The sequence below is a fragment of the Rhinolophus hipposideros genome (genome assembly GCF_964194185.1).
Source record: "Rhinolophus hipposideros genome assembly, chromosome: 9".
NCBI classification, from domain to species: domain Eukaryota; kingdom Metazoa; phylum Chordata; class Mammalia; order Chiroptera; family Rhinolophidae; genus Rhinolophus; species Rhinolophus hipposideros.
The window spans coordinates 75,133,605-75,157,275 of record NC_138055.1 but is presented as its reverse complement, the minus strand read 5'-3'; the positions used below and the strand labels follow the sequence as shown (position 1 = coordinate 75,157,275).

Sequence of the window (23,671 nt, the reverse complement as noted above, 5' to 3'; positions counted from 1 at the left end):
ATCCTATTTGAACAGTGGCTCTAATAAATACAGATCACTCTTGGAAGATTCATCTGCAGCGATGGCTGTACTATGCATAGCTGCTACTTGATTTCTCCAAATAAAGCACTTACCTTTGCATGGTCAATGCGACTACTTAGTTCTTTGGATGCAAATCCCCCAAATATGAGACTGTGAATGGCTCCTATCCTTGCACACGCCAGCATGGTATATATCGCCTGCGGGATCATGGGCATGTAGATAACCACGGTGTCACCTTTCTGGACACCATGCTTGACCAAAACACCTGCCAGCTTAGAGACCTAGAACAAAATCATTAGATCAGCAAAGTGTTTTCTGTGCTATTTCACTACACTTCTAAGTTAAGGCAGTAATGCAAGATGATGATCACCTCTTGGTAGTGGATTAAAGCAGCCTGAGAAATACGTGTTTCATGATGATGATGAAGACAAGGGTTTAGATAGTGACAATAATAACAGACACCTGTATTATAATTAAGTACAAACCAATTTACTATGATTATACCATATGAACTTCGTGGCTTAAAGTTGCTTAATTACTCATTCAACGACATATTTACTGAGCAACTATTATGTGGCATTGTTTCGAGTTGGGAATATGACTTTGAAAAACAAAGACACAGATGTGTCCTTGTTGACCTTTTATTCTAAGGGGTGAATCTGTCACATTAACAGAAAAATTAAAAAACGATCATAAATTTAGATGTATGCTTTTTTTCTTAATTGTTGAAGAAAACAAGTATGTATTCAGAAAAGAAAATGTATCATTATACACTTATAAGGTAAAAAGACAGAGTCTATTACAATAATTATTCCTATTTTAAAGATAAGGTAACTGAGGCTCAGAGACAATAAATAGCTAATCAGAGGTGAGAGAGCTAGTAACTGGTGTAAACAGGATACCACACAAGTCTTTTGACCTCATATTCTTGCTCTTTTTACTGCCTCAAGCCAATTATTTTTTCTTTATAGTTTTTTATACAAATTATCTATACAGAGTGACCGCCTTCCATATTGAGACCAAATATATTGAGACCAAACATACAAACTTCTTTTTACTTTTAACATGTGTTTTGCAGACCCCACATGCCAATGCCTCTTTCCTCTTAACTTGTATTTTTGCAATTTCTAGTAATAAAGACAAAACAGATCATAAGCCCACACACGGTATAATTTGTTGCAAGAAACCTTTCCATAGGCAATTACAGAAAGCTGTGGGAAGTATGCCCAGACCTAAATGATTAAGAAGTTCAACATTCTTTCATTTAAAACATACATATTTAGTACCCATCTATGCCAGACACTGTTTTCTGAAATAACAGTAAACAAAACAAGACAAAGGTCTCTATCCTCAGAGTATTTACGTTTTAGCAGAAGAAATACTTACAATAAACATAATAAGTAAAATATGTATTATGTTAAAGGTACTCAGTGTTATTGGGGAGGGATAACACTCCCTAATAATCAAAGGGGATTAGGAGAGCAGGGAATGTAATTCTCAACGGAACAATCAGGGTAGACCTCATTGAGAAAGGGACATTTTAGCAAAGACATGTAGAAGCTTGAGAATAAATGGTTATTTGGCACACTGTCTCAAGCAGAAAGAACACCAGTCAGTACCAAGATGTAAGGGGGATCATATGTAAAGCTACTGGGAGACTAGGGGATCCTAACAGAAAGAAGTGAGAAAGTGGTTGTAGAGCAGGTCAGAGAGCTAAGGGGCCTGGAGGGATCTGTGTGCAACTGCAAGGACTATGGCTTTGCTTTGAATGTGACTGTTTAAGCTGATGAACAGAGGCAGTCTGAGAGAAGGAATTAGGCCACATGGCTTTTTGTGGTGGCTTTCGTTTCATTCTGCCTCTCCTACTTTTTGAACAAGTTCAAAGGATTCTGAATGCTGATCATTCTTATTACTTTTTCTCTTTACTCATTTTCTCTGTGCAGATGGAGAAATATGTGGTCAAGGTTAAGAATGCTGATGAAAAGAATGGAACAACTATCTCCGTGTTTTATTCTCTCTTATATTGCAAACCATAATTTAGTGCTATGTTTTTAAGAACTCAAAGCTTCCCTGCAGAAAGATACATCAAAGTAATATAAATCACGAACTTAAATTCTACATGAAGCTCAAGGACCAAGATGTTTGGAAAGTTATATCCAAACATCTCAGTATGTAACCCCTGTAGAAAGAGGTCATGCTCCGTGATCACATTACTGATCCATTTCAGAGACAGCACTGAGAGACACCAACGACAAGAGTTTGTGCTATTTTCAGTTATACCATCAGCATCTTGATAGTGTCTGTTGGTGAATAAAAATAATCTTCAACAAGACCCCATCTAGCAATGATTCAGTAACTTTATATTCCAGCCTCACTTCACAAGGTTGCTGAAAAGATACCCCAAAGTTTTCTGTCCTCTAAAAGAAAGGAAATTAATAAATTCAAGAATTTTTGTGAAAGATCCCAAAATGGCCCAATGTGACCCCAAGATGTATTTACATTAGGGCCATATTGCATGTTTGAAAAAACGAGCCAACGCATTGCAATGAGCTTTCATATACAAATACAGATTTCCAGGTTTTCTTGAAAAATTGGAAGATCTGACAACAGTCGATTTGTGTTCTTAAATCACAACAATGAAACCTGATCATCAGCTGCTGGGTTTGCCACAGAACTCACCATTCCTTGGGACTACCTATCACAGAGCTTGCATTTTTCTTGCCATTCTGAGTTTAAAATGTATTTTCCTTCTTCCTGTTTATATTACATGCTTACACCACAGTTCCATAACAACAGAATGTGATATATGCCATTAACTGATTTTTCTCCCACCCACTTCTGCCATTTGTATCATCTGCTTGGCTCCTTTTGGCATGGGAGTTGCTAACCACTGCCTTGAAGACAACCGTCCATCAAATTAGGCTGCACGAGATCTGTATAACCACCAGATGGCGTGCATTTGGCCTAGTTAACCTTGCTTTTTGCAGCTACTCCTGAGAAAATTTGTTTTTCAATACTTTCCAGAACTAAATGTTACTCTAGTAAAATTATCCATTGTAACTTCTAAATTATATATATATATATGTAATTTATATATATAATATATGAAAACATATGGGAAGCTATGTTTCTGGTGGGACCTAATAAATAGGCTTATGGAAAATTGAACTCACAGCAACAAAAAATAAATGGATATTGATTCTATATTAACATATTTAAAAATGCTTCATTAAAAATGTTACTTATTAATATTAAATCTAAAGAGTTCATAATAACTCAACGTGCTAGAAATTTTAACACAAAAGTCAATTTTATGACTACTATTTCAAGGTTCACTTCAATGAAAACTTATTGAGAGAAGGAAATAGATATTTTTATTCAATGTATATGTATTCTTTTCCTATCATAGATATCTGAGTATAATTTCTATTATTATCCACAGGGAAAATATTTTAACATGTATCTTGTATAGCCTGTTGTTTTTCAACTGAAGAAAAAGTTAAATCATGAGTCATTCACCCATTTCATATTCATCTTTGTGCTCTCTTAAAATTGTGTGTTATCAACAATTAAATAGTTTTATATCAGACACACAACACTAACTTTGGTTTTCATGCTGGCATCAAGGGCAATACATACCCTACACAATCATGGTGAAGCCATGATATACTGCTGGCATTAAGATAACTAAGCTGCGAAGGTAGCCTGAAGAAACAAAACAAATGTATATGTTCATTTAGATACAACAGTGTTTGCTTCTTTCCACCAAACAGCATATGAATTAATCATTATGTTGGTACTCATTTAAAGTCATTTGAATACAGAAGTATCCTATCCTTGATTCAATTTATATAGTATCTGCTATGTGTGCTATACTGAGGCCAAGTCTGCAGATGCGAAAATGAGGAAGATACGGTCCTTGAAGCACAGAAATTTGGAGTCCAGGAAAAAACAGCGTCCATAAATAGTAATGATAAAATAGGAAGATACAATGACAGATATTCATGTAATGTAAAATGGTATACACATATATTGGTTTATATGTAACATACACACGTATTTGGTTTGATACAAGTAAAACCTTAAATGTTAGAATTATAAAATGAAAATATATTAATATAAATAATGAAAACTATCTTGATAAATGTTTTATATATTCATTCTGGAAAATCTTCATTCAAAAGCTGTCTGTGGGTGAGTATCATTTCATAACCAAACACCCATGGCACAGATATAAACGGTAGCTGAATCTGAAAAAAAGACTATGTTCTATGGAGTATGTTAGCACTTGCTTCACAAACAGCAAGTGTGTCCATCTAAATAAAATTATGTTGGTATGACACAGATAGTGTTGCGGTCCAAATTATAGTAAAAATATAACAATCATGCGTAACCTCAGGCCATGTCAAAGAAAATTATATACAGAGAAGGTAAGAGAAAGCATAAGCTGCAATGATGTTACACTGCAAACCTTAATCTAATCAATCACAGAAAATATAACTGATTTAAAGACTAATTGTAATACCTGAGAAAACAGTTTATTAAAATTAGGGATAAATCACTTGTTCTTTGGAATATATAGAATTTCCCAAAGAAAGAGATGATTACCTGAAATACCTACATTTTACTTTTAAATATATTAAGTTAAGCATATGTTTATGTACATACACATGCACAATACATGTTTTTGGTTTTTCTACTTGTACAAACAGAGAGACACCAAAAAATAAAAATTTCTAGTAAATAGGTTATATTTTTGGTCATGAGCCAACTATGTATCCAGGTAAATATCTGTGAAAAGAAATCAGTTGTACTAAAACTGCTTAAGATCTGAAATGATACTGAAACTGACTTTCTTGTAAAGGCATCTTTCAGGAATGTAAATATTTTCATTTACTATAAGAAGCTTCTAGAAATGCAACTTTTTAAGACAGTGACAATTTATTGGGTGTGACATTGAGATAATCTTCATTTAAATATGATGCTACACTAAGTCAATTCCATTGTGAGACAGGCCTTTCAATAGCAACAAAGAGTTGACGTTATTAAAAGAAGAGAACTCTTTCCTCAAAAGATAAAAGTATACCATTTATATTCAAAAGTAAAGTTTATTATTACTATCTGAAACAGAAAAGAATACATTTCATATTTAAAAATAGAATTCTATTAAGTTTTAGAAGAGAAATTATAAAATTTTATATTCAACACAATTATCTGCCAGTGGGCTAGAAAACATTTTACTAACATACTTCTCAAATAATTTTTTCCAAATGAAGGAGTAAATATCCCAGAATAATCTTTTTTCTCATTTCCATTTTCTTCACAAGTGGGTTTCAATCAACATTTGGTCATTTTAAGACTATGCATTTGCAAGTGAAATGAAATAGAGAATTGTTTAATTCATTTAGTTCAGGCGCAGAATAACCACAATGTCAATAATCTGTGAGCTTTCAAGACTAATGTGATTTTCAAACTACTGGTATGTTTCATAGAAAATTAGTTGAATACCACATTTCTCTATGCATATGTGCTCACAGACTTGATAGGGAATGTGCTCTTCCATTTCTTTAATATTCATATATTGTGATTTACAAGTATATCCTCAGAATTTATCACATCTTGAAAGGGACACCTTGTTAATTTTAAAACAGTTCTTCTATTTAATAATGGTCAGGCCATTGTTGACAGATATAATAATCCTACATCAAGGAGAAGTCTAAGGCCTAAAAGAATGGAAAATATAATTGATGTCTATCATTAACACATAATATGACTACAATGTATGTAATAAAATGGAAAGAAAGTGTATATAATACAAAGGATAGAAAAAAAATAATGATTGCCTTCACTCTTCACCATTATCCTTCTGTTCTAGGCATTAATGGTCGAGTAATAATGCTTTCTTCCTGCTTTTCCTCCTTGGGTAGTTTTTGCCAAAGTTCCTAATTCTCTTGGTATTTGTTATGTAAGTCAAACATTTGTCTATGAAAATAAAGGAAGTTCAGAATGGACAGAGCAAGAATTCAGGTGAACAGAGTTGTGAGATGGGCTGGAAAGATATAAAGAGACTCAATATCACACATCATTTAGAGATTTGTTAAGCCCTGTTAAGTTTAGATGTATCCTAAAAACAATGTGTAATAATTTAAAAGTGTTAAATCCTCTTTAGGAGTTGGCACTTTCCATATTCTTACAATGCAATGATTATTACAAGAAATAGGATTGTGACAATGGGGGTAACAATAAATTATATGATTTGAGAAATATTTAGTGTAAACTGTATAGGGATTCGTGATAGATGGATGCAGGGGAGTCGTGGTAGGAGGGAAGTTTAAGAATGGGCCCAGGTTTTTGGTTTTAGCAACTAGTTGGAAAGTGATGCTGTTCAAAAAGTTGGTTCCCAGGTTTGAATTAATGTTTCCTGCTAAGTGTGAGGCATGGAGGTGGAAAGGTCAAAAGTTTAAAATATCATCTGTAGGGCAGAGGACAAAATTTATTAAATAAATGCTAAAGAAAAAAATTAAAATTCAGCATTGAAGTCCCAATGGAAAATGGAAACCATGAATTTATAATAAACCCATATCTGTAGTTATGTAAAATTTCATCAACAGGATTCAACATATTAAGATACAGGAGTGAAGACAGTAAAGAATTGGAGTGATCCAGGTCTGGAGTTCCACCAAGGAGGTGAAATGAAACAACGTGCAAGACAAATAAAGATATCAGCAAGAGAGTTATGCAGCTAAAAGAAGAATGTAACCGGGATAAACAGAGAGGGGAAAACCCCTTGTGACCACACAAAGTCAGAAGCATTTAAAACTATGGTATTTAAATGGATATTGTGTCTGAAAATGCAAACTGACTGAAAATGTGATTTTGCTGCATTGTGTGAGAACACTAGAGGTTTACAATAGACAGTCTGAGAGTTATAAGCCCCGATTTCCATATGTTCTTTACTCTTGCCCCACCTTCCATCTACCAAAAAGGCCAAACTTTAGGGTTTCTTCATGCATCTGTTTCCAGCTGATCCTCACAATGTCCTCCCTTTGTCTCTGGGAAATTACACTATGATGTCACCCTCACCTTACCCCACCTCTGGCAATCTCTTTCTCAGAGACCACCTCCACTTGCCTCCTCCACAGTAACCTCAACCTCTACTACTCTTTAAACTGCTCAGAAAGACCTCTGAAAACTTCCTCACTGGCCCCTATCTATCTCTGCACTTTCCTCTCATTGAACCTGCTTTTCTCTAGCTCCAATGTTTCCAATCATATATTCATTAACTTTGTTATTTTTCACTGTTAATGAACTGTATTTCAGCTATCTTATGTGTTAAGCAGTTTGCTAGCTAGACTGGAACTCAAGCACCACTCTGAAAAGTACTATTCACAGCTATATGGAGAAATACAGTACAAATTACAATTAAAGAGCTCTCAAATGAATTTTTAAAACATAGCTCAATTCGAAGTTGATTCCTTTCTGTATGTTTCCTAGAGTATTTCTAAAGAAAATATTTTAAGTCCTGAAGCAAGTTTTGCTACATATAAAAAAATATAACCCATCTGGACTAAAATAAAACAGAAAATGCAACTGTTAGAGAAGTCACTTTTCACAATTTTGCATTCACATGTTTTTATGCAGATATCTAAAATATCTAGCATAATGTGGTTAACATGCACATTTTTAAACAAATTGATGCTTAAAAAGGTACAGAATCTACTATGTTCTATTAATAAAGAACATTCAATTCGATACAAATTTATGAGTCATCTAGAAATGGCTATATTCCTTCAATAAACATGAAGGCTGTGGTGATTATTTCCCTACACATTTGTTTATACAGTAACAAACACCCAAAATGTAAAACTGAGTTATTATTTTAAAATAATTACAGTATGGCTGCTATAAACACCACATTAAATAGCTAATGGAGAACACTTTTTAAAAATAATATTAACTCAAGCTGTCAATGAAACCAGATTCCTTTCACTTTATCTAATAAGTTATTTAAGGTAGTGTTTCTCAAACTGGGGTCTGAGATATTCTCAAGATCCATGAGATTTCTTTGAGCATTTTTAAACTTTGCGTTTTCATTTTGATGACAATTAAAAAAATCAATACAGCATAGTATGGATTATTTGAGCACTCATACAATTTCACTGTGTTTTTGTATTTGTTTTTATAATCTCATATAAGTAAAGGTCAGATGACATCATGGCACACTGTATAATAAAAGGCTTTATGAAAGTTCAAGTACCACTATGGAAAGAGAATTGAGGCATCACAGGGGAACATGTCGCCAAACTCAAAGGGCTACAGCACTCAGAACCACAAGCTCTTTGCAATAAGTCATTTGGTCCCAGCAAAACATCACTCACAATATGAAATTAGTATCACTGAATTCAGCTTGACTGACTTTGCAGATTTGCTTCCATCCTGTTCATAACTCAGGTAAGCATATATGTACTGAGCTTAAAGAGACTATCAAGACCTAGTTTTAACTGTACCTTAAAACAAAAATAATTTAAGTCAATACAAAAAGAATGTGAGAATGTTTTTCCTTTATAAAGTGTTTGTATGTCTTTCTATTTTGAGAGGACAAAATGGTTTTTTTGATTCTTTTTCTCATAAAGAAAAGCAAGTAGGAAAAAAAAGCAAGAAATATCAACAGGAACTTGCATCATTTAGATCAATTCTGCACTGATTATTTAATCAAAGCTTTAATTAAACAGACACCCCTGGCATTTTTACAGACAGTATGTAAAACATAACAACTACGCTGGGTACATCAAGCACACTTCCCAGCATTCGGCTATGTTCCTGTTAACCTTTATGGTTTTGTTGGTCAATACATCCTGAAAGTCAATCAATATATACAAAAGAGCTCACAGAGAACATGTAAATACCCAGAAGTGGTACAAGGACATGAGATCATTGCAATAGTTGGGTCTGTTCCAATAGCATTAACATAGCTCAACAAAAGGAGCCATACATATTTTTAAAAATGAAAAATTCAGAAACATAATGCATAGACTGGTAACTAATAAACAAAACAAACATAGATCATCACACATGCCAAGAATTTATCATAAATATTCATAAATAGATGAAATTTCCCATAAAAAGTGTATGTGATAAAGTTAATGTAATTCAGTTTTGTAATGGGAACAAAATTATCTTAAATCAAGTATGGCATGAGAAAATGAATAATCAATTTCCCCAAGATCTCAAATCTTGACAATAATTCTACTGAATGTAACCTCCCATTGATTTATTCAAATTTGTTTTACTTAACTATTACAAAGTACAGAAATGTGAGTATAAAACTGCCAAATGAATTAAAATAATGTTAACAGCATATCTACATAGTTATTGATTTCAAAAAGTTTTACATGAAAAATATTTTGTTTCATACACTCAAAATATGATTCTATCCTGATATCTTTATTTACGTCACTTGAGCCACTCAATATCTTCAATTCGTATCAATTAACTTTACCCTCTACTTGCTATAAAAATTATGTCAGGTCAAATAATTTCCTAGTTTCATAGGTTATCAAAGGTCAGCAATGAAAAGTTGTTGCTGCATTCAGCTGTCCTAAAGTTGCTGACTATATAAAGGTGAAGGTACAGGTGCCGATCAACAGATAAAAGAATAATTGTTATCACTTCCTCTCACTTCCACTTGTGGGAACACATTTTTTTTTTCTATTGTGTTCCTCTATGAATTTAACAACTGCCTGTCTCCCTCCTTTATTCTTTGACAATCTTCCCATTTTGTTTCCCTTTTAATGCATCTTGCTGGCCTAGAACTTCAGCCAGCGAAGACAGTCGGTTTTGTCTTCAGAGTGCATACCTTCATCCTTAACCATGTCAGCTCCAACCCCTGCATATACACATCTGCTGCAGACCTTCGGGGACACCTGGTGGGAGACCACCTATGTCTGCAGCACATATTTCTATCTTTCTTTCATGACTTAGCTAATACATCACTTGCTCAGCAAAGCTTTCTCTGACCTGCTCGGGCCACACTGATCCCTTCCTTCTTCCGGTGGGCTACAAATCCACAAAGCTTTCTCGCTATTTTATCACACAACTGGCTTTGTCTTTTTCTCACCATGAAGACTATGAACACCTTGAATACAGAAACCACGTCTTATTCATCTTTATGATCCCATTGCCTAATACAGTAAATGATAGACCATAAGCATTCAATATATATCTGAGGAGTACATATCACTGAAGACATCTTCCTTCTCTATCTCTGGCATGCTACCTGTGAGACTTTATTTTTAGCTTTTATTTGCTTCCCTGGATTCATTATTTATTGACATTAACAGGTGACGATTACATACACACATACACACACACACACACACACACACACACAGAGTGCCAAAAGATCTATACACATTTTAAGAAAGGAAAACTGTATTAAAATTGTAATACTCAATATATACTGATAACAAAAGATGAATACAAGTCACATTTGACTTCTGCAATTACAAGAGGTGCTCAAAGTGGTTACCATCAGCCTCTAGATACTTCTGATTATGGCAAACCACTGCTTGAGCAATGTTAACTAAAGTGTCCACTTGTATACATTTTTTGGTACCCTCAGTATATATATATATATATATACTATATTCCATTGTTTACTTTACATATGAAACATAAGAATATTTGTGGTAGATACTCCTAATCGTCCATCAAAATCCATCCAGCTATACTAGATTACCCAGCCTTCCTTGCAGCTGATGGCCAAATGGTATGTGCAGGGAGGTCATGTATGACATTGTTGAGTAAGGGCCTTAAAACAGCATGTCTCATTCTCTGCATCCTCTTCCACGATCCCAAGTGTGGGGACACTTGTGCCTTTGCCTCAGCTTCAAAGATTAAGAAAAGGGCCATGGACCAGGGGATGAAGGGACCATAAGATTTAATCTGGGTCATACCAAACTGAACTTATCATCTTTGGATGAGCAATGAATTTTTAAACTCTTAAGCCACTATATTATTGGGTATCTTTGTTTTAGCAGCATAGCCTTCAACCTAACATTTAAAAAAAAAAATTTGAAAAATGTTGTATCAGTTATTAGGCATTTTTTTAATGATGAAAATCATCCAAGTATTTTTTAATGTAATACATCTAAGCGAGAGGAAGAGAACTAAAGCACTTTTAACAGTCTATTTTATCTAGGATATTACCTGAAAATGATAATGAAATATTCACTTGGAGTGCATTAAAAACACTGTGAACAAATTAATTCAAAATGGATCAAAGACTTAAGCATAAGACCTGAAACAATAAACTGCATAGAAGAAAACATAGGCACTAAACTTACGCACCTTGGGTTCAAAGAGCATTTTGTGAATTTGACTCCAAGGCAATGGAAGTAAAAGCTAAAATAAACGAATGGGACTATATCAAACTTAAAAACTTCTGCACAGCAAAAGAAACCATCGACAAAATAAAGAGGCAACCAACTGAATGGGAGAAGATCTTTGCAAACAGTGCCTCCAATAAGGGGCTAATATACAAAATATTCAAGGAACTCATGCAACTCAACAACAAAAAAACAAACAACCCAATTGAAAAATGGGCAGAGGACCTGAAGAGACATTTCTCCAAAGAGGACATAAACATATGAAAAAATGTTCAATCATCAGAGAAATGCCAATAAAAACCACAATGAAATATCACCTCACCCCAGTCAGAATGGCTATCATCAACAAGACAAATAGTAACAAGTGTTGGAGAGGCTGTGGAGAAAAAGGAACCCTCATACACTGTTGGTGGGAACGCAGACTGGTGCAGCTGCTATGGAAGGCAGTGTGGAGGTTCCTCAAAAAATTACGAATAGAATTACCATATGACCCAGCAATCACTCTCCTGGGTATCTACCCAAAAAATCTGAAAATATTTATCCATAAAGACATGTGTACTCCAACGTTCATTGCAGCTTTCTTTACGGTGGCCAAGACATGGAAACAACCAAAATATCCTTTGAATGATGAATGGATAAAGAAGTTGTGGTATATATACACAACGGAATACTATTCAGCAGTAAGAAAAGATGAAATAGGACCATTTGTGACAACATGGATGGATCTTGAGATTATAATGCTAAGGGAAATAAGTCAGACAGAAAAAGCAGAGAACCATATGATTTCACTAATATGTGGCATATAAACCAAAAACAACAAAAGAACAAAACAAACAAATGAGAAACAAAAATTCATAGACACAGACAATAGTTTAGTGGTTACCAGAGGGTAAGGGGGGTGGGAGGTGGGAGATGAGGGTAAGGGGATCAAATATATGGTGATGGAAGGAGAACTGACTCTGGGTGGTGAACACACAATGGGATTTATAGATGATGTAATTCAGAATTGTACACCTGAAATCTATGTAATTTTACTAACCATTGTCACCCCAATAAACTTTAATAAAAAAAACCACACTGTAAACAATGGGGAGCAAAGAGGGCATTTATAGGCGGCTGTTCTATGATAGGCTGAATCAGACTTTTTTCAAACCCACTAGGTGCAGTCAGAGATCCAAGATAAGACACATACATGGAATAGCTTCCACGTGGTAAAAACCATATTCTATATGTTTTAACTCCTACATGGAAGCAAATGCTGCTATTGTTAAGGAGATGTAAGCTAAATGTTGCCTTTTCATTTCTCTTCTGAACCATTTGTCACCTCCCGGTTTCCAATCTCACCCACTACCACAGTCTTTTCTTCACAGAAGCCAAAGTGATTCCTTTAACAATGTAGAGCTTCCCATTATACTTAGAATAAAATACAGGTGCTTCTCATCACACTTATAATAAAACATAGCCTTTCCCATGACCTCCAAGGTCATACATGTTCTGACTCCTGTATACTCTCCCAACCTCATCTCCCACCACTCTCTTCTCATCACCAGCCTGCTAGCACTCTCCAAAGCCCCAAGTCTATTCATGCTTCAGGGTTTCCACCTATATTATGTTCACGCAAATGTTCACATGGTTTTCTCCCAGTATTACCATATTTGCCGGCGTATAAGACGATTTTTTGGCCCCGAAAAATATGCCTCCAAGTGGGGGGGTCGTCTTATACGCCAGGTACACTTCAGATAGACTGCCCATAGTGCTTGCCCCGTGCCATAGTGGCCTCCCAATGCCCGCCCACTTCATTCCACATACCGTTCAGGCATCAGCAGCGCTGCTGGGTGTATGCTCGGCTGTTATGCGATTTTGCTGTTATGCGATTTTACCACGCTCGCAAAATCGCACACAGCCGAGCATACACCCAGTATGATAGCGCAAAATCGCGAATCACGATACCATACTGGGTGTATGGTCGGCTGTGTGCGATTTTGCGAGTGTGGTAAATTTGGGTTACCGTGTATTGCTTTACATATGCATTGAAGATTCGCGATTTTGTGCTATCATGGTGCCTGTTAGAATGTTGAAGAGCTCGCACTTGCGCACTAGTGAGGTCCCAGGGAGATGCTGATGCAAGGGTGGACCAGACTGCTATAGTGACAGGGCGGGCAAACAGGGAGCAGGGACCAATCAAATCAGGCTTTGTATACAGCCAACAGCCAACCACAATACTGCACCATTGTACAGTACAGCATAGAAAATGTCGACCAGTCGAACCCCTATCATCCCTATCATGGCACCAGCCAAAAGAAAGAAGTATGATGCAAATTTTAAACTGAAAGTTATTTGGTGTGTGGAAGGTGTGCGGAAGAGGGGGTAGTCTTATACGGCGAGTATATAACAAACTCTGTATTTTGAGTGGAAATGTTAGGGGGTCGTCTTATACGCCCGGTCGTCTTATACGCCGGCAAATACGGTATTTGGTATATGTCACTGGGTTATCTCCGCAGTGACAAGTAGGGTTCCCTGACAAACCTAGTTAAAATGGCAGTCCAAATAACTCTTTAGCCTTGTATTTTTCTTCACTTATACTGTGTTACATTTTTATTCATAAAATATCTTCTCAATTAAAATGCAATTTTCCTGTGTACAAAGACTATATCATTCACTACAGTAACCCAGGGTGTCCACAGTAGTGCCAAATATATACATTAGGTGTCCTAAAGGTATGTTTTAAACAAATATATAAATTTGACTCCATCATCATGCCAATCCAAGAAATTAAATTCAAAGCAGGTGGTTTGCTGATTTTGTTGAGTTAACTTTGTAAAAGGTCAGAGTTTAGTCACCCTGAAGAGAAGACAAATCATCTAATTAAGAACCTATCAACAAACTATAAAAATAAATTAATTAAACATATGCAAGAACAAAAGTCATGAACCAGATTTCCAGGTTTCTAAGGTTGACCAAGTCAGGTAAATTTGAGCAGAGCTTTAGATAAGGCAGGATATAAACCTTCAAAGTAAGGCAATGTGTTAAAACAAGAAAGATTCTTACCTATTACAAAATAAAAAATCCCCAGTGTAAAAAGAAAAGAAAAAAATGACAATGTAAAGGAGACAAATACTATTTTGAAAATAATTATTTCTCATAAACAAAAAATATATTTTTCTTAGCTTTATAATGAATGAGTTACTGAATATTCTACTCATGAACTCATTCAGTATATGAGCATATGCTATGAGTCCTGTATTAGTAACTTCTTAGGTAAAATATGTAAATAAAATACAATATCACGCCTGTCCTCAATGAAGTTTATTCAAGTTGGGAGGTACACTAATAAGTAGGTACACTAATAATGTAAGTACACTAATAAGTAAAATAAAAAACAAAAATGACCTGTGCATGGAGAAGGGTACAGTAAAGTGTTCTGGATTTCAGACATGGATTTCATAGCTTCTGGAATAGGGAGAGATGTAAAGAAATTTATACTTCAAACAATAATCTTGATTTCAGGAACAATATAATCTCTCTAAAAATCTGGCTGAGAACATTCAAAAGGGATGGTTACATTGTTGCTATTTTGGGTTGATGTAAAAATTATATTTAGATATTTTTAGGTTTGAACACATGGCTCAAAACATGGAAAAAAGGAAGCTAGGAACTACTGAAATGGTGTTTTCTTATTTAATTCCTACCCATATTATCTACTAAATTGGTCTAATATTTATTTTCTTTACATGAAGTTCTCTCAGAATCTAACTTAACTTTCATTAAGTCTAAAAGTTATTCAAAACAAGCTTCCGGTTACAATTTTGGTAAAAATTTAAATCAGTCGTTGGAACGTATTTGTCTTAAATATCAAATTAAATACAAGTGTTTCTGCTAAAATGTGTTATACAACCTTGCATTATACAAAAGCAATGAGGCCTATGGGAAAATAAGTGGGAGCCAGAGCACTCAAAATCAGCATAACTAGAACCTTTTACTGCTGAAAAAAGGACCAGTGCAGCGCCATCTTCAGAAGATCATTTCCAGCCATAAAAACTGGGGCTTATGCTTCGTGCGTTAAGATATTCTAACGGAGGACATTTGCTTCCAAATTTCCGTCCAAAGGAAGATTAGTAGAGACTACTAGAGTGCAGATTTTATCATTAATTATATTTAAAACAGGAGAATGTCTTCTCAGCTCTAGAATCTCAAAAACATTTAACTCATCAACACTTGCACTAGCAGGACTGAATTTCTGCATCATCTGGTTTTTATGTTTGAGGTTTCTGTTTAAGGAAATACTGATAATGTGACAGACAAAGGAATATCATATTATCTCACCCTGACATCTATCTGAGAAGAGGGAATTCATACTTTGAAGAGAGTATCATCCTAAAAGACAGAAGTTGGAAGGAGGACTTCTCATAGGTCATGATCCTTGATTTCAGAGTAATTTTCTCCTCTAAATTATTCAATCTGCGTAATTAAAACCACTGCCATAATTATATTTCCAAAAATTGCCTTTAGTAGAGATAATAGACACTTTCAGTTTAAATTAAACCAGAAAAAATTAGCACATACTGGATTTCATCAATTCTCTCTCTTTCTCTCTCTCTCTCTCTCTCTCTCTCTCTCTCTCTCTTTATATATATATATATATATATATATATATATATATATATATATATTCATAAAAACTTCTTAAATGTTCTTGGAGGGGGATTACATTATTATTTAGTGAATAAATACATAAAAAATTATAATTGTTTAAATATAAATAAAACAGACTTACCATACACAGAGATAAATTCAAAATAAAATTACAGATGGGGGAAATAAATTCAATGTAGGAAATTCTAAAAATGATAAACACTATATAGGTATATAAATACACACACACAAACTCTCACAGACACCCATTTTATTTCATTGAGTTTTGATATTACTACTAACTTGTAAACAGCTAAGGAGAGGACACACCAAACACATACAAGGCTCTTGTGTCTCCTGGAATACAGATATTCTGAGTCGTGTATGTGGGAAATTCAAGGAGAAAATATTCATCTTGAAATTCCAAAGCCATGTAGAAATAAGTTAAAATTCTTTACAGATAGTAAGAAGTTAGTATTTACTTGGCAAGAAGACCAAGTAATTGATACAACTTCTACTATTGACACAACTTAAAAATAAAAATGTCCTGCAATAAAGGGAACTAGAGTCACTTAGAAATTTCAAATGGTATTTCACTCATACATTCTTTGGTCATTCAATAAATGCCTACTATGTACCAAGTGCTGTTCTATGAACAAAACAAAAATCTCTGCCCTCGTGGAACTTACATTCTAGAAGAGAAAACAACACTAAAGAAGATAAATAAAATATGAAAAATGACACTGAGTAATAAATGGCTAAATGTTTAAAAAGAAAGCAGAAAAGGGACATATAAAATGGTGTGTATGAGAACATTTTTATTAATATGGCCAAGGAAAATCTCACAGAAAAAATAACACCCAGTTACCATGAACTATATTGATTCTGGGATTAAAAACTACTTCAAGCAGAGGGCAGGGGAGTACAAATGTTCTAAGGTGGGAGTAGAGCAGGACAGGAAGTTGATAGCAGGAGGCGGGGCAGCTGGGGCAGGCAGCGCAGTGGCGTTGCGGTGTGGGTCACAGCAGTCAGATTGAACCACAGGTCACAGGGTTGGCTTCTGTTCTTTTTCTCTCCACTGCCCTTAGGAACAAGTACAACTATAGTGTGGCACTCACAGTTCTCCAGTGTGGCTCACTGGAGCCCAATCTCTCCCCATCCCACTGTACTGCACTTTCTGCCCAACCCACTGTGGAGGCACTAGGTTCTCACTTCCCTCAGTATCTTTGCATGTCTTGTTCCTTCTGTCTGCAAGACTTCCTTCTCCCGGTAGTTTTCCCCTTCCCAACTTTTGGTCGTTTGGCCTAATTTTAGGTATTGACTCTTCTAGAAAGCCTTCCCATGTCCTATTAACCCCTGAGCTGGGCCTGGGGCTTTCCCACGTTTCCACAGAATATAACACTACTCTCATCATAACTTTTACTCTATTTATGAAATCAAGGGTACTTGTGACTTTGATTAAATTTACTTTTAAATTCTAGCTCTAGAAATCATCTATCTATCTATCTATCTATCTATCTATCTATCTATCTATATGGAGGGTGCCAAAAAATGTATACACATTTTAAGAAAGAAAAAACTATTAAAATTGTAATATTCAATATATACCGATAACAAAAGATGAATACAAGTCACGTTTGACTTCTGCAATTACAAGAGGTGCTCTAAGTGGTTACCATCAGCATCCACACACTTCTGATTACTGCGAACTACTGCTTGAGCAACGTTGACCGAAGTGTCCACTTGTATACATTTTTTTGACACCCCCAGTATATATCCCTCAGAGACTAGACTTCTGCCCCCCACCCCCAGAGAATCGCACCACCACGGACCCCCCACTTCCCACACCTCCACCCCTGGCAGCAGAACACAGTAGCCCAGCCTTGACTAATGGTCACACTGACACCGGCTGGACCTCTGGCAGGCTGAAGATAACATCTTGACCTAAGTAAGATAGGTTTCAGTTCCTGAGCCCTAATGTGATATGAATGACCTCCTGGCTACTTTCCCATGAGTCCAGACAGAGGGACACCGGAAAAGACCTCAGAGTGGTACTTAAGATCTGAAGAAATGATTCATTACCTTTACCTCATCTCCCACCAATCAGCTCCCAGCACAACCCCAACCCCTAACCCAGAGCATCTTGTGATTTTGCCCTATATAATCTGAAAGTTCCGGCTTTTGAGCATTAACTTCCTGTTCTCCTGGATGGCGCCATTCATCAACAAAATAGCCAGTATTTCTCCACTGCAATTCTTGGTGTTTAGTATTTGGCTCTGCTCATTCTGGGTGGACAAACTCTTTCTGTTCTATAATATTTAGATGTTTTGTTTTGTTTTAGCTCCTTAAAAATAAGGAATGGGACATTTTACCATCCCTTGCTCATAACGGGTTTGGTGTACAAAATAAATATTTGTTGAATGAATGATGGTTCTTAACCAGGTTCACATCTCTCTACAAAAATCTTAAAGAGTTGTCTAAATTATCAGATCTGCATAAAAGATGACAATTTTGGAAAAGCTCTACTTCTGAATAATGCTGCAAAATCTTCAGATCCTTCATATCACTGAACCAACTCAAGCCTAGATTGTTGGTTCCCTAATTAAGTAAAAAAATGCTAACTCACTAAGTTTTACCTAGCCAGAAACTCCCAGTAGAAATGAGACAGAGATTAAAAGAGGGAGATTAAAAGAGGTCAAGTACAAAGGAACTTCTTTTTGTTTGTTCACAATGGCATTACTCATTAAATCTTTCTTTCTCGGTCTTGTCTACTAAATAAAATAAAGGCCGCCGGGAACCCAGGAGGTGGTAATCAAAGTGGAGCACAGTTGCCTGCCTCTTTCCTAACAGTTCTTCCTTTCGTACTTTAGAGAAGAAAAGCCTGGGGAATCGGACGCTGTGAGCAGGTGAGAGAAACAGACCTTTTAAGTACTTTGATGACAGGCTAAACTGAAACCAATGAACCAGTACAAACCTCAAGAGTCCGAGAGTCTAGACTTAATATTCGAAAATCAAAATGATCAAAAAAAGCTTCCAAGCAAAATGTCCGTGTGTATTTATCATCTATACTTATGCAACTGATTAAAAAAAAAACAGAAAATGAGAAGAGCAGCAACCATTACTGAACTCTTCTGATTTTAGATTTCTCTAAAACTTTTTCCTTAACTCTGATAGTTGGTTATCTATCAAATTTACTATGGTGATATTAATAACTTTTTTGAAATACGTAAATAAGATTCCTAATCTGTATATCAAATAAGATTTGCCAATCTCTTAGACCTTGGTATGAATGAGAGTGTGACAATATGCTTAAATAAAAGTTTTTAATCAAAAATTAAACCCCATCAAAAGCTGAAAATACAAACCCAAAATAAAACATGGAGTATAATAGTTATCAAGAAATTTACACTCTCTCTAAATAAAACAGGGCCTCATAGGAATAACAAAGTCATTTGGTAACCGAGTGCCTATGCTCCTCAGCCTCGATGTGAGGGCTGTCTCTGTATAGTTCATACTGAACATACACAGTACCCACTTACAGACCAATGTAAAGTAGCCAACAGTATATCTGTGGCATTACTTTGTTTTGTTCTGTCTTAAGTTGTCCAGGCTTTGAACTCCCTTCTTATTAGACTGGAATTCCCCTAGTATGACTCCTAGAGGGAGGCAGGACCCCAGTTCCTCCTATGAAATCCAGAGAGAACGAGACATTTTCTCTCCACTGCCTGGGACTCTAGCCATTTAACCTAAATGTAGCCAATTAGATGTTCAGACACTTTCAATCAAGAAGGAGATTGATTCAAGTCAGCAAGTCTAGTTCCTAGACAATTTGTGGGTTCTCTTTAACTTGTCACCGTTGCCCATGCTTCCTTGGGCTGTGACATTCTTCTGAGTCTGGCTCTTCAGTCTTCCCTTTTCATAAATTCCTCTTACGTTTAAATCAGCAGAAGCTGGGATTTGTCACCCAGCCTGAGGAAAACTAACTTAAGTTTTTTCTTTCTCTTGATTGTCGCAACAACTCAAGATCGGGGAGTTAACTGTTTTGTCTCAGTTACCTTTCTTGAATTCTCTTAGAAGGCTAAATAGGAACATTGCTGATGCAAAAGGATACAATTTCAGAGAATCAGGGAGAGTTGGACAAATGGTCTAAAAGTGAAATGGAAACTCTCAATAGGTTAAAAAAGCAAAAGAAGAAAATGCAATTCAAACAGTCTTAATTTAAAAGCAAATGCTTCCAAACCCAAGTATAACAGTTTCTGCTCAACCAGTCGTTTTCAACTATGTAGTGGTGATTTTACCACCCAGGGAACATTTAGATAACCGCTTTTGGTCATCGCAACTGAGGGGTGCTGCTGGCATCCAGTGGGTAGAGACTGGGAATGCTGCCAAACACCCTACAATGATAACAGCATCCCACAACAAAAAAATTCACTAGCTTAAAATGTCAGCAGTGTCAAGGTTGAGAAACCCTGCCCTACACTATTGTCTCCCCTTAAATCAGAGATAAATAAATGCCCCACAGGTCTAGAATAACCCTCCCACGGTCTACAATATCCAGATACTTTTATAATTACATCTGAAACCTCACTTCTACCTGAATGTTCAAAGAAAATCTCATTATTCATCTGTTAATATCACCTAAGCACTACACAGGTGGGAATGAACTAAGAAAGAGCAAATGAGAGAGAGCAAATAAGGGAAAGCATAGGCAAAGGGCTGTGTAGGGGCAGGAATGCCTGAGGGAGTGACAGAACACCCAGAATGAAAAAAAATAGTTGTAATCATGGCCAAGAATGATGGGAAATAGGCTTGGAAGGATGCTGTGATTAGAATCCCAAGTGTCTTATAGATCACAGGAGTCCAGATTTCACTCTCTGAAGGACAATAATTTTAATGGAAAAACATTTTAAGAGGGGTAGAGAAATATGTTGCTTCTTAGGAAGAAAACTGGAGTCGGTTTAGGTGATGACTGACATGAGCAGACCTGGTAGTAAGGAAGTTAAGAGAGGGCTTCCATAGCACAAGAGCTAAATTTAGAATGGCTGGATCAAGGTGATGGCAATGTGGATGGAAAACGAAGGGCAGAGAGGATTTAAACGTACCCTTAGAGATTTGCTAATCTCTGCCTCTAAAATGAGTATTTCCCAGTAATGTAAAATACAAATTTAAGGGATAAAAACACTGTAAATGAGTTAACGTACCTCTATTTCCAATGTGCATCAAAAGAACAGGAACATGTCAATTAAGAAAATTTAAGTTTATACAGTGATAATGTATGCTAGTTAAATACTTTATGTGTGATTTCCAAATGACATATATACAGAAAATTTAGGACATTACCTGTTCCAGGACTTCTTTATAGGTAATAGTTGCTTTAGTATTTGTAACAGGACTGTCATAGATGATAGCGATCTTATCTCCTTTACCATTTTCAATGTGACGATCAATGGCATTATAACAAATGTTAAGCATTCCTTCCACAAACCTGAAAAATAATTAGAAAGTAAAAGTGAATGACTCTTTTCAAATGATATTGTTGCTTCACTAGGCCCCTATATTTCTAGTCTGGCAGAGCTGCCCTTAAAACAGTGTTTCCCTGTGCATGTTACGCCAGGTAATTAATAGCTATAAACTAGATATGTAAGAAGTGACATTTTTATTTTAATACATATATATTTATTTTGGTGGGCAGTAAGAAAAAATATTTCATCCTTCAAGGTGACAATTTTGTGGTTTGTTTTGCTTAGGAGGAAACTAGAGTTATAGAGGAATAAAATAATCTACTTTACATGGGTGAAATGAATTGTATATAAATGCAGCACAGACACATTAGGCTGAAAGGGCAAATGGTAGACGGATGAGTGAAGATCACCTCTCTGATGTAAAAATGTAAACTTACTAGAAAATTCAAGTTTCCTTTGAAAGATCTCTATAGAGGTATACATATAGACAGACAGATACTAATTTTCAACTAAATGTGATGTCTGCAATTGCATAAAAAATAGATAAGCTATTTTGTACATGTTAGAAATGCTTCATAATTTTAATAAAAAACGGACATGCACATAAAATTTTAATTTTTAAAAATCTTTGCAATTCAGTACTTTCGTCTCTTAATTGATCAATGCCTTCCTTTGAAAATACAGACATCGTGTAGATAGATGGAAATATATTTATATTTAAGGAAATATAACTCATTTTTCCAAAAGAAAAGGCTTTGCATTTTCTACTTTTTAAGGAGGAGGGCATTAGAATAACAATACAAGCACAATAATGGTCCATTTGTCAGACTAGCAAACATTGCAACAATGCAAAATAACACGGAAAAAAAAACACATTGAAGCAACAAGAAAAAGTCCTGTTAAATAGCTGAGTATCACCCTCAGGTCTTCACTCAAAGAGCCATGTGTGAAATTCAGCAGGGATTAAGAACAGCCATGTATAGGCACAGCGGCAGCATTAAGAAGTAACAGATTCAGAAGGCAACAGGAGGAGGGATCATTTAATCGAAGTCAAACAACACTTTAAACTTCAGTAACACTGATTATGACTACCTTACAGCACAGCACAAGAAGCAATTAATATGATTCTGAATTACCAAGTGTGATAGATTTGATATTTGTTCAAAAATAGTGTCTCTTCTCTTCAGCTGAACTTCCATCAAAAATATTTTGTGTTGTCACACAGCAGCCTAACTGTCTGTCCCCTCGTGCCTACCCCTAAAGAAAGAAGAGTCTGTAAGACGGATCCTTTCAGGGACTTTGATTCACCTTTGTGCTTATATACTTTATGTCTCTCTGTTTGGCTCCAAAAGATGGCTGGTCAGTCAATGGCGGGTAAGATTCCCCACAGGGGCAATGACCTAAGCCAGGCACAGTTACATGGGGACCACCTGGAGAACTCACGGAGTAAATAGAGGTGGGCTTAGCCCCTCACCGTCCCCCATCTAAGGAGAGCTGCCTATGTGGCTATATTCCTTCCCACAACCTTCTTGGGAAGTGATTCAGTGATGTGATAACAACAGTTCTCCTTCTATTCTTATCAATAAGTTTCAACATAAAGGTTTTGTACCTGGGGAGACATATACCACAATTATTAACACATCATGGGACTTCCGATTCCGGCTGTTTGCAGGCAAGGGTGACTGGTTTCAATCAGTTTTCTGGTACGATGTATGAGACTCACAGACAGTGGAGAAAAAAATGCTACTTCCTTGTGTGTACATTAATAAAAGCCACAAAGTGGCCAGATTCGGGGCTCTCAGTCCTTTGAGGCTGTGAGACCCTTGGCCCCTATTGCACAAATTTCTTGACTTCTGTTTCTTTCTTAACCCTTCACCGCTCCTTCTCGTGCTCTCACTGCCCGTGTTGTGTTGGACGTGACAATTTTGTCTCTTCCCCTTGCCCCTACCTCCTGGAATGGAGAACAATTATCTTAATTTGGGGCTCATCCACGTGACTTACTTTAGCTAATCAACAGACATGATGCAAGCAGAGGGTCGAAAGCACTTGAACAAGTGGGCTTATTCTCCTGCATTTCTACCTTCTCCAGGAGAGCCTCCATGTATTACTACTGACTCCAGCCTGGACCCCAGAATGAATATCTACAGGTGGGCACAGAGCCCAAAAGCA

General features: G+C 36.0%; 1 protein-coding gene across 4 annotated transcripts in view; it reads right to left on the bottom strand.

Annotated features, from left to right (window-relative positions):
• Nucleotides 1–23,671, bottom strand: part of ACSS3 (acyl-CoA synthetase short chain family member 3) — a 216,902-nt gene that overhangs the window by 86,447 nt on the left and 106,784 nt on the right. For all 4 annotated transcript variants that reach the window (XM_081060631.1, XM_081060630.1, XM_081060629.1 and 1 more), the window contains exons 2-3: nt 21,381–21,525; nt 114–302 (exon numbers count right to left, since the gene is read on the bottom strand). In XM_081060631.1, the coding sequence (XP_080916757.1) occupies nt 114–302; nt 21,381–21,512 (321 nt within the window). In that variant the 5' untranslated portion in view covers nt 21,513–21,525. The remainder of the gene's footprint in view (nt 1–113; nt 303–21,380; nt 21,526–23,671) is intronic.